The following is an 11,441-nucleotide window of genomic DNA, read 5'->3' on the forward strand; positions in this document are numbered from 1 at the left end:
CAAAAATATTGGAATGCCTTACATTTCAGGACAGAGGGGGTACTCTCTCCGTCCTAAAACAATTTCAATTATATAGTTTAAAATTTGTCCCACAAAAATTGCTAACTTTGACATACCTATAACAAATAACAAGGCAATTCCCGAAAGATTTTTACAAAAAACAACTAACACCTTTTTTCGCGAACGTGCCTGAGCACGTATTTCATTAAAAGGAAAGCAATACGACCATTACAATTCTTAATAGGCAGAGGCTATTAAGGAGAAAACACCACAGTGGCAGACGACCCAAACAACAAAGAACAGCAAGAAAGACGGGGGATACAAAGGAGAACCTGCAAACCTAGACATGACTACAACTAAACCTGCTAAAAGATGCTACAACACCATGGGTGCAAGGATCGACAACACAATAAGGTGGCAAAGCATCCACCCAACCTATCAAAGCGGCAAAGCATCCGCTCAAAACCAAAGCGACGATGGCGGCAAAGCATCCGCCCGAGTAGAGAAAGGTGGCAAAGCATCCGCCAGGCGACGATTACAACAACCCCGACGAAGTAGACAAAGTGAGCGAAGGTAGGTGCAGATGCGGACATTCTCCGAGGAGAATAGACGACCACTACCAGCCGAGCTTCCAACGATGCCTCCAGGGAGGGAGCGACGCCACAGGCGCCATCGTCGTCCGATCAAAAAGGTCAAGGCTTTCACCCAGAAAGCACACCAGAGAGGAGGGGGGAGAGGGGCAAAAATGATGCCTTCAACAAGGCATACGACGCCCGCGGGCGTCGCTGTCATTGACCCGCAAACAGGCCCAGGCTTTCGCCTCCACCCCAATCCCCCCGAGATCCAAAGATCAATGAAGGCCGCAGCCGCGCACGATCGCCAGACAACCCACCGCGGACGACCACCAGAGAGCGGCACCAACCTCATGCACGGCCGCACCAACCGCACGCACGGCCGCAACAACTAACACCTCATCCACTCATCACAAAAGATAAAAGATATTTTGATAATTTTACACATAGCATTGGTTTGCATGTTTGATTCTAGAATTGTATTTATTTTGGGACGGAGGGAGTACATTAGAGTTTCAAATTTTTGAAACTCAGCACGTGCATAGTTTATCCATAGATGTATTTACTCTAGTGCATATGCATCCGAATTTGTCATTTTTCTACGGGTTTTCCAAAACAATTTTGAATGTCAACTTTTCTGACAATAAATTAATGGACGAATCATAGATTGGCCAAATCTTTCATTTTTGAAACTTGAAAGTACGTTTTAGATGATTTTGCCTATTTTTGGGATGTATTTTAGGTCCTCTTGGAGATGCTCTAACAAGCTGAGACGTCTTGCGTCACAACCCAAACGGATCGTCGAAGTGGTGAACATTGCTGTCTTGGTGACACCTTGGATGGAACTCTTTCAGCTGGGCCACTTTTTTCTTCCCGAATCACTGGGGATTGCATTTCACTTTCCACAACTTTAAGCCGGCAGACAAGCAATCGTTTCAACAAAAGCTGATATTATTGCTGGTATTCAACTAAGCCAAGGCGACGCCTTCCAGCAAGAAAAAAAAAGCAACCAACAAACACTACCACTAACACCACACGATTAACTTCTCCTTTTCTGTTGAACGAATAGTATACGATGAACTTCACTTTCAGGACTGTTCTTCCTCCCAGGGAGGTCTCCAAATTTGAAATTTCTTCTTATCACGAAGCAGCAATCAATGCAGTACAGTACCACGGTGAGGGTCACGGAAGCTGGACACGTTTTTATTCGCCAGGCCAACCATCTTGGTTTCCCAATCACTCCGGCTTCCCGGAGCTGAGAAATGGGCAGTCTCCCGGTGGCGGGTCAGCACCTGACGCCGACAAGGTAGCGGCCTCCCCGAGCCTCTCGGCGAGCGCCACCTCGCCGCGATCCTCCTCGGACGAAGCCACTTTGGGGCCCTTGAGGAGGCCACCGAAAAGCTCGCCCGGGTCGTAGTACACCTCCACGTCCTCCGCCCGCAGCTGCTCGTCCACCTACGCGCACAGTAGCAGCAGGTTAGCGACAGGCGGCAACTGACACTGTCAATTTTGGCTTTTAATCCTTTGCTTGAATTCTGGTGCCAGTAAAGAAGAGATAAGAATCAGCCTATGTAGTAATTACTTTTCTATTAGTATCGGATATTATCAGTTTGATTATGATCACTATCATATCCATAGCCATAAAGTAAGGGGGTAAAGGAGATCGCTCGAGAAAACGGGGATTTTTTTTCTACCAAAACACGTGATCCGGACTGCCGATTGCCACGTATACGTTTCTTGCAGTAGCAGTAACTGATGAGGCGGGGCAAAGGAAACAGCTAGTGGCAACCTTGAGGACGGCGACGCCGAGGAACTCGACCTTCTCGCCGGTGGCGGCGCGTCCCTTGTACGGCCCCTCCTTGTGCCCCCAGTGCCGGAACTTGAAGGCGATCACCGGCGGGCCGGAGTAGACCCTGAGCACCTCCCACGCGAACCCGCGCGGGAACGCGGCGCGGAACAGGTCGTGCGAGGACGCGAACGTCTCGGCCGCGGCGTCGTACGCGCCCGCGGCCGCCAGCAGCGGGCTGCCGGCCAGCAGCGCGTTGTAGCTGCCCGCGGCCAGCGTCTCCTCCCCGCCCCGCGCGCGGCCGCCGTTCACGGACAGGGTGAACCGCCCCGGGCTCACCGACTTGAAGTCCGACAGCCGCGCCTTGTGCGACAGCTCCATCTCCCACGTCTTCACCGCGTTCTGCACCACCTCCTCCAGCGAGCCCGCCGGCCACTCCTGCGCGATGCCAACGAACGAGAGAGCAACCGATGATGCACCGCCGCGCAGGCGGAAGAAATGGATGTGGAGAAGAGAGGCCAGACGACGGCGCGCGGCGGACCTGCGTGCGCTCGGCCTCGAAGAGGGCGTTCACGGCGTCGTACGTGGGCGGCGCGCCGTGGCGCCACACGGTGTCCTTCTCGCCGTCGCCGGCCAGGTGAGACCTGTACGGGTCGCCGCCGGAGGAGTCCATCCGACCGAGACCTGCCCGCCGGAGCGCGCGCGTGGGGTGCACGAGATGACACGAGAGGCGGACGGCGCGCGCGCGCGCTGCTGCGTGGCCTGTCCCTTGCCGTCGTCTATCTCGCGCGCGCTTTTCTGCTCGCCGTGAAATAAATGGGACGGACCGATGCGGCCGGGGGGAGGGGGTTTTAAAGGGGTGCGCGTGACGTCAGTACGTGCGTGCACCTGTCCCAACTCCCAAGTGGGTTTGTCAATCGGGTGGTGCTGGATCAGCGCGTGCTAGAACCATTTATCCATCGCTTACATCGTTTGGACTTTGCAATTTGAGACTGGCCTAAAGGATATAAATGGCTCCTCCCCTTGAAAGTTGAAACCGTCACACATAAAAAAACAAGCCGACCATATCATCTTCCAAATGAAACCACAAGATTACGAGGGGGTAGCTATGGCATCATTGTCCCCGAGATCTTATCAACAGAACTGTTACATCTATGCGGCGTTTATCAACTCATCATCAATTAATTCGTACAATCATGAGCAAACACGAGTGTATATACAGCCAAAAGTAAACAGATCCATCAATCAGCCTACAAGAATATACAAGTACGAGGTAGCTGTCGCCGCTCCTTGGACGAATCATGCAAGTCGCCATACGCCCATACGGGACGATGGCGTTCTGGGGCTAGGGAGTGATCAGTCTATCTGAGGCTTCTGTCGTCTAGCTGAGGCGCCATTCTGGAGAGCTTCAACCTAGGACGGTGACATCTGACATTGGCCGATGGTGGCCGCCTTTCCTCAGGTTCCTGCGGTGTTGCATGCACGCATATGGCGGAAGGAAAGAGTGTGCTGCTGGTGCGTCCGCGCGTGAGGGTGAGGGAGATCGGAGACGATGGCGGCGAGTCAAGACTCGACAGCTCCTCTCCACGAACGCCGCCAGTGCAGGCCGGGGGATGGAGTGAGCTGATTGTCAATTTGCCATGGACGTTCCATGTCAGATCGATCGTCAGGTAGCTGGCAGTGGCATCCATATTGAATAGATCGTCATTGCATCGGACGGGTGTGAGTTGCTTTTAGCATAAGCAGCTAAAGGTTTGGGGAAAATTTCATTGCACTCTCAGCAAATCACAAGCGACACGTGAATTTGAATCACATCTTAGTTTTGCGAAGCAACTGTCATGACAGCATTAGAGTTTCGGATCGAGCCCACATAAGGAACCGTCGATCCGTCGATGTTGTAACAGCCCAACCCGTAGCTGTTGAGCCGAAATTGGCTCAGCACATGTGCTAGGTCGGTGTTAGGAACACTAGCAGCAGTTAGGGATATAGCTTCATCTTGCTTGGCGCCAAGCACGTAAGGGCACTCCGTACATCTCCACCTCCACCAGTTGAGAAGAAGAGAGGGAGAGAGAAAGGGACGGGTTGGAGATCGGCCGTGTTTGGTTTTCTTCAAAACACGCAAATCGAGAAAGATGTATGCATGAAATACTAAATAAAGTTTTTTTACGAAATCTCTTCACAGATGGATGTAATTTTTTGCGACGAATATAATGATAGTAATTAATTAATGATTGGCTACAGTAACCATCCTTTAATCATACGATCAAAGATCTTACTAGATTTTTCAGAATTCTTAGTGCAGGGTTCTGGAGTTGGTATTGTAAATTCCTAATACATGGTTTTGGAGTTAGTATTGTAAATTAACTTTATTTAATATTCCTAATTAACGGTTAAAGTGTTTTGAAGGATCTTTAAGGAAGACCAAACGGGGCCATTGCAGATAGAAAACGGAGACGGATGAGTTGCGACAACGACGGTGTGATTACTTACATTTGTTGAGATGCTCCTGGTAATTTCCAAAATCGGAGACTAACCATTCCATAGTCTGTTTTCGTCCTTTTAGTAACATAAACATTGCAAGAAAGGGCTCATTTAGCTCTAGAGTGGCTTGCTAAGTGAAGGTAAAAGATAACGCAACACTCCGGGGTCTATCTGTAAAAACCCCAACAAAGACGCTCGAGGTGTGGTCCCTTGCATTCGGTCGCCCTCGCACCACCAAATTCGCCGCCGCAGCATAGGGCTCTCCATCCGTCGCCGACGACAGAGCCAGCGAGGGGAAGGAGAAGATGGGTGGCGGGATGGAAGTGCACAAGAACCGGTGGATCGAGGAGTGGAACGCCGGCCGCGAGAACCTCGAGTTCAACTTCCGCTGGACGCGCCGCAGCCTCGCCGTCGTCGGCCTATTCGGCCTCGCCGTCCCCATCCTCGTCTACAAGGGCATCGTTCGCGAATTCGTACGCACACCTCCCTTCCCCTCCCATGAATTCTCTTCCTGTGTGCTTTTAGGTGGTTCTCTTAGATTCAGATCTGGCTGGGGCCGAAGGCAACGCCCATTCGTTGCGGTGGAATGATTAATTCCCCCCGTTTGTTCTTTCATCCAAAGTTAATTGCGAAAGTGGATCCCTGGTGCAGTGACAATGGTTCGAACATCAGTTTGAGAGCTGAGTCCATCCAGATATTGGTATTAGCCTGTTGCTTAGAAGGCGAAAACATGGTAGCGTTACAGTTTGCACTGCCCGGTTAAGTTAGAACCATAACATTTGTATCGAATGAAATTGTGAATTCCTGCATTTAAAAAGTATTGAACTGTTGCTTATGATATATTAGACAGTTCACTGGCATAGCCAAGCCACCTTCTTGATGATAAAAAAGTTTTCTTTTCATTTTTATATCTATTTCAAATTCTCATCTTTCAAGATTTAGAGAAAATCTTTTACACTTAGGTCTGAAAGAAAAGTGGATGTCTACTTGTCACCTGGATCCAGAGAATAGGAAAATCTTTCTTGTTGGTTTCACGTTTCAGCATCAGTATTGTAAATTATATTCTTAGATAGCTCATAGCTCAGCTAGTATAACCGCATAAGATCAATTTCCTTTCGCACTTAACCCTCAGATCGTTTTTCTAGAGCATGTTCTGTTATTTCTGTGCTTCAGCCTATGTTGTTCATTAATTGGAACGTGAAATGATTTCTATTTCAACCAGGATTTGGAATTATTTTTTTCCAAAATGCATCTCAGTGCCATCTTTTCAGTATCTTTGAGAAAACAACCATGCGCAGCACTATACGTTGAATGGCTGAGAGCATTGTAACACTGGGAATGTTTGGGCTAAACATGACCCAAATGTATCCCAAATCCCTTAGCTTGTGAATTCTTAGTATATGATTCTTACTGAACCTTGTATTTGCTATGCCTGTAAAAATGACCCTTGCACAGATTTTGCTCAACTGCAGGGGCGGAGCTATGTTGTAACTTGTAAGTTGTAACTCCTGGGTGTGGCCGCACCCAGAAAAAAAATCCACAATCACTTATCACCTCTAAATTTTCACCATATTTGCTTGAATATCATACATATGCTATGATGTGCTGTACCCCCTCTATTTTTCCTCTAGCTCCGCCCCTGCTCGACTGTCAACATATTCTGTTTCTCTTGTTTCTAATTTGGTTATAATGGGTATAAGGGAATGCAACACTTGATTTTCGCCAAGGCTTGTCAACGAACCACAATTTGAGTTAATGTGACGGTGATGGGATATAGCCCCACCATCCCTGTTGGTACCCATGGAAGAAGTCCTACGGCGATTTCTGTTTCTGGAATTAACTATTTTACATCATCTTATTCCATTGCACATCATTATAACCTACTTGGCTACTTCGTGTTTAAGTTCAAAATAATTCTGCTAAAAAATAGTGCATTCATGCTCACTTCTGGTTTTGCTTAGGAATATACTCATTAAGTCATTTGTTTTGACTTGGATAGCTTGTTATGAGTGAGCTGTTTGTATTTAACATTTTTACACCATCGTGGCACTAAAATTTCATATCTGCAACATATTCACAACATGATTATGCTAGTAAACAAAGATTACCACATGACTATATTTTGAAGTAAATTGTACCTGTTTGGGTAACATATTAACATCATTTATGATAACCAATGAAATTAAATGAAGCTCTGCTTCCTTCTTACTTTTTAAAGTTTCTATATTGCAGCACATGCAAGATGAGGATGCGGGAAGACCGTTGAGGAAGTTCCTGTAACCTGGAGAACCATGCTCATTTTGCTTAAGAAATAAGTGTTTTTGCCAGATCTTGGCAGTGTCAACATGAGAAACATAATTATACTCAGTTCTCTGTCACCACTTTAAGTTGTTGTGCTTCGCTCCAGCTGTTTCTTTGAGGAACCTGTGTACCTTCTTGGCTTCTTTATGGCCATGGGCATACATTATCAATGCCCAACCCCCCAAGAGGAGTATGCAACTGTGTAGCTGTGATGGTGGGTTCAGTTTTTTCAGTAAGCTGGTGCACCCGTGTTTTGGTAAAAATCAAATAGCCTCACTGACCCTCGCCCATGGAGCACGGTATTTTTTGTAATGCAAAATTTCCATAAAAATGTCTTTTCTGTGCTTTGAGACTCCTATGCTCTAAGCTTCCTTTTTAGGGTTTGGAGACGTTTTTAAATATATGTCAATAATTTCTCTTACAATATACAATTGCTTCAAACTCAATGTTGGGAAATCTTTTAAATGCAAATCTATTTATAAAACTGCTGTACACTAATCATGTGTGTAATTTGACTAATTGTTGGTCATTTTGTCAAATAAATAATTTACAAATATTCTAGGAACTTTTATATCTATATGTGTTGACATTTATCTGTCGTAACGGATAATTAGAAGCCAGTTGAGTTAGTACGTCAACATGAATTAAGGCACGTTTGTTTCAGATTATTTGTCCTCTAAATTATATATACTCATGGACAACAAACACTATAAAATATAATCTTCTCAAGATATTTTTTCCAAAATCTGCTTAAGACACGCTTATTTAGATTATAATCTCAATTACATAATTTATCGCATTTAAGCTGGTTGAGGTATGTCAATTTTATATTATAATCTGAATTATATAATCCAGCATGCTTAAGTTGGATTATATCATCTGCCTAGGAAACAAAGAATCACTAAGTAACTCGGCTTGTTTAGATCATTTTGCATTTTTGGAAGGGAATCTTCAACATTTGAAGTATTAAATGTAGACTAATCATAAAACTAATTACAGATCTCGTTTGTAAACTACGAGACGAATCTAATGAGCCTAATTAATCCATCATTAGAGTATGTTTACTATAGCAATTTAGTATCTAATCACATCCTAATTAGGCTCATTAGATTCGTCTCGCGATTTACAATCCATTTGTGTAATGCGATTTATTTTTCGACTACATTTAGTATACCATGGAAGCGATTTACAAAATTTTGCATTTTGCGTTTTGAGATCTAAACAGGGCCTTAACTGGCTTCTATTTTTGTGACGCTTCAAGTATGATGTATCATGCAAGAATTTCGTCTATCTATAAGGATGAAATAATTTTTTTATAAATATGGAACAAATTGTAGCACTCCGTATTTAGCATTTTAGCTCATTTACAAGGGTGGCAAAATTAACTAAAGTTTTGATCTTTCTATAACTTAAAGCAAATATAGTTTGCTCCCACTTAAGTGAACAGATTCCGGCCCAAATTAAGACCTTTACTAATTTAATTAAAAGATTCTTAATTAAAGAACTCATGTGTATTTTTGTTTCTAGGAGTTTTGCTTCCCAGATTTGGGTTTGAATTAGATTCAAATTCAATTACGTAATTCTGATCCAATCATTGATCGCTCTCAAGCCTAACCTCTAGACGCATCACAGTTCATTTGAAATCAAATCTTAAATACCGAGGCCTTCCAAAACGATTCTCCAGCCAGAATAAAAAAAAACCCAAATTAAACATCGTTGGTGATAGAACTCCGCCTATGCTGACTGGAAGACTCTCTCTCCTGAGTCGTCTCAACATAGCCGGTCCCAAACCCGGGTAAAGAAGGAGGGTTGCGTTAGGTTTTGGCAAATTAGCATAAAAAATAGCCACTCTAATGGATTTGAAATCCACAAGAAACTCGTTGGGGGGGGCGTAACCCTCTTAGCGACGCGCTACATCGAAACCCGGGTGTGGTGATAAATGGGCAAGGGCTGGGTCGCCATCCCCCAATGGCGCGTCGTATCGTGACCTGAGTACGATGATAAGTGAGCAAGTGTCGGGTCGTCACCCAAATGGCGCGCTACATCTACGCCCGGGTGTAGTGAAAAATGAGCAAGGGTCTTTGCACTTCCCTCGACGGGTGCGAAGGGTAAGGAAGCTAGCCGAGCCAACTAGGATTCGTATAGGTAGCTGGAACGTAGGGTCCCTAACTGGTAAGTTGCGAGAGCTAGTTGATGCAGCAATTAGGAGGCGTATAAATATTCTATGCGTTCAGGAAACTAAATGGAAGGGCCAGAAGGCGAAGGAGGTTGAGGATACTGGCTTCAAGCTTTGGTACACGGAAGCAACTCTGGGTAGGAATGGTGTAGGCATCTTGATTGATAGGAGACTTAAGGATGGAGTCGTAGAGGTTAGAAGGTAAGGTGACCGGATTATCCTAATCCGGTTGGTAGTTGGAGATTCGGTTTTGAATGTGATCAGTGCCTATGCCCCTCAGGTAGGCCTTAGTGAGAGCACCAAGATGCAGTTCTGGGAAGATCTAGATAGCATGGTTAGTACCGTGCCTACCAGCGTGAAACTCTTCATAGGAGGATATCTCAACGGCCATGTGGGTGCGACTAATGTAGGGTTCAAGCGAGTGCACGGGGGTTTGGGGTATGGTAGCAGGAGTCAAGAGGGGGAGGATGTGTTGAACTTTGCATTAGCCTACGACTTGTTAATAGCCAATACCATGTTTAAGAAGAGGGAATCCCATCTTGTGACGTTTCGTAGTGGACAACACTCGAGCCAGATCGACTTTATCCTTGCTAGGAGGGAGGATAGACGTGATTGCTTAGATTGTAAGGTGATACATGGGGAGTGTGTTGTCCCTCAACACAAGCTTGTGGTGGCGGACTTTCGTCTTCGGGTACGTGTCCACCGGGACAAACGTGCCAAGATTGCGAGAACAAAGTGGTGGAAGCTTAGAGGGGAAGCAGCACAAGCGTTTAAGGAAAGAATGCTAGGTGAGGGGTCTTGGGAAGAAGGAGAAGATGCAGATGACATGTGGCTAAAGATGGCAACATGTATTCGGAAGGTGGCCTCAGAGGTGTTTGGCGTGAGTAGAGGAGGCAAACAGGAGGGGAAAGACACCTGGTGGTGGAACGACGAGATGCAAAGGGCTATTAAGGAGAAGAATGAGTGTTTCAAGCGCCTCCACCTTGACAATAGTGCAGCCAACATCGAGGGCTACAAATTAGCGAAGAGGGTTACAAAGCGAGCTGTGAGTGTAGCAAAGGATCAGGCGTATGATGACCTGTATCAGCGGCTAGGCACGAAAGAAGGGGAGAAGGACATTTATAGGATGGCTAGGATCCGCGAGCGGAAGACAAGGGACATCAACCAAATCAAATGCATTAAGGATAGGACAGATCGACTGCTAGTGAAGGATGAGATCATGGATAGATGGAGAGAGTACTTCGACAAGTTGTTTAATGGGGAGAGTGAGGGCCCTACCCTTGAGTTAGATGACTCTTTTGACGATACCAACAGATGTTTTGTGAGGAGAATTCAGGAGGTAGAGATCGGGGATGCTTTGAAGAGAATGAAGGGAGGTAAAGCGATGGGCTCTGATGGTATCCCCATTGAGGTGTGGAGATGCCTAGGAGATAGAGCAATAGTAAGGTTAACTAAGCTTTTTAATCTCATTTTTCGGTCAAACAAGATGACGGAAGAATGGATGAGAAGTATATTAGTACCTATCTTCAAAAACAAGGGCGATGTTCAAAGTTGTACTAACTACCGTGGGATTAAGATGATGAGCCATACGATGAAGATTTGTGAGAGGGTTATCGAGCATCGCCTAAGAAGAGTGACAAGTGTGACCCAAAACCAATTTGGGTTCATGCCTGGAAAGTCAACCATGGAGGCGATTTTCTTAATACAACAATTGATGGAGAGATATAGGGAGCAGAAGAAGGACTTGCACATGGTCTTCATTGACTTTGAGAAGACATATGACAAAGTACCGATAAATGTCATGTGGTGGGCCTTGGAGAAGCACAAAGTCCCAATTAAGTACATTACCCTCATTAAGGATATGTACAAGGATGCGACGACGTTTGTCCGGACATGTGATGACAACACCACTGACTTTCATGTTAACATAGACCTACACCAGGGGTCAGCATTGAGCCCTTATTTATTTGCTTTAGTGATGTATGAGGTCACAAGGGATATACAAGGTGAGATCCCTTGGTGTATGCTCTTTGCTGATGATGTGGTGCTAGTTGACGAGAGTAGGGCAGGGGTTAATAGGAAGTTAGAGCTGTGGAGACGCACGTTAGAGTCGAAAGGGTTCAGA

General features: G+C 45.7%; 2 protein-coding genes across 2 annotated transcripts; one reads left to right on the forward strand and one right to left on the reverse strand.

Moving 5' to 3' along the window:
- Positions 1 to 1,454: 1,454 nt before the first annotated feature.
- On the reverse strand, positions 1,455 to 3,177 carry LOC120676118 (pathogen-related protein-like). Its single transcript, XM_039957339.1, has 3 exons — positions 2,900 to 3,177; positions 2,362 to 2,796; positions 1,455 to 2,027 (listed from the first exon to the last, which is right to left on the reverse strand). Exons 1-3 carry the CDS (start codon positions 3,029 to 3,031, stop codon positions 1,809 to 1,811), a joined length of 786 nt encoding a protein of 261 aa, XP_039813273.1. The 5' UTR covers positions 3,032 to 3,177; the 3' UTR covers positions 1,455 to 1,808.
- A 1,829-nt stretch (positions 3,178 to 5,006) lies between these two features.
- On the forward strand, positions 5,007 to 7,496 carry LOC120674206. The gene is made up of 2 exons (XM_039955345.1): positions 5,007 to 5,312; positions 7,072 to 7,496. Exons 1-2 carry the CDS (start codon positions 5,145 to 5,147, stop codon positions 7,117 to 7,119), a joined length of 216 nt encoding a protein of 71 aa, XP_039811279.1. The 5' UTR covers positions 5,007 to 5,144; the 3' UTR covers positions 7,120 to 7,496.
- The last annotated feature ends 3,945 nt before the right edge of the window (positions 7,497 to 11,441 follow it).

This window comes from Panicum virgatum, chromosome 5N (assembly GCF_016808335.1).
Source record: "Panicum virgatum strain AP13 chromosome 5N, P.virgatum_v5, whole genome shotgun sequence".
NCBI lineage: Eukaryota > Viridiplantae > Streptophyta > Magnoliopsida > Poales > Poaceae > Panicum > Panicum virgatum.

Bases quoted from the DNA above. Each gene is read 5' to 3' on its own strand.
- LOC120674206 (XM_039955345.1), top strand. From the start codon at position 5,145: ATGGGTGGCGGGATGGAAGTGCACAAGAACCGGTGGATCGAGGAGTGG. The intron at 5,313-7,071 runs GTACGCACACCT...TCTATATTGCAG, and splicing joins AGGGCATCGTTCGCGAATTC to CACATGCAAGATGAGGATGC.
- LOC120676118 (XM_039957339.1), bottom strand. From the start codon at position 3,031: ATGGACTCCTCCGGCGGCGACCCGTACAGGTCTCACCTGGCCGGCGAC. The intron at 2,797-2,899 runs GTCCGCCGCGCG...GGCATCGCGCAG, and splicing joins TCGAGGCCGAGCGCACGCAG to GAGTGGCCGGCGGGCTCGCT. The intron at 2,028-2,361 runs GTTGCCACTAGC...CTGTGCGCGTAG, and splicing joins TCGGCGTCGCCGTCCTCAAG to GTGGACGAGCAGCTGCGGGC.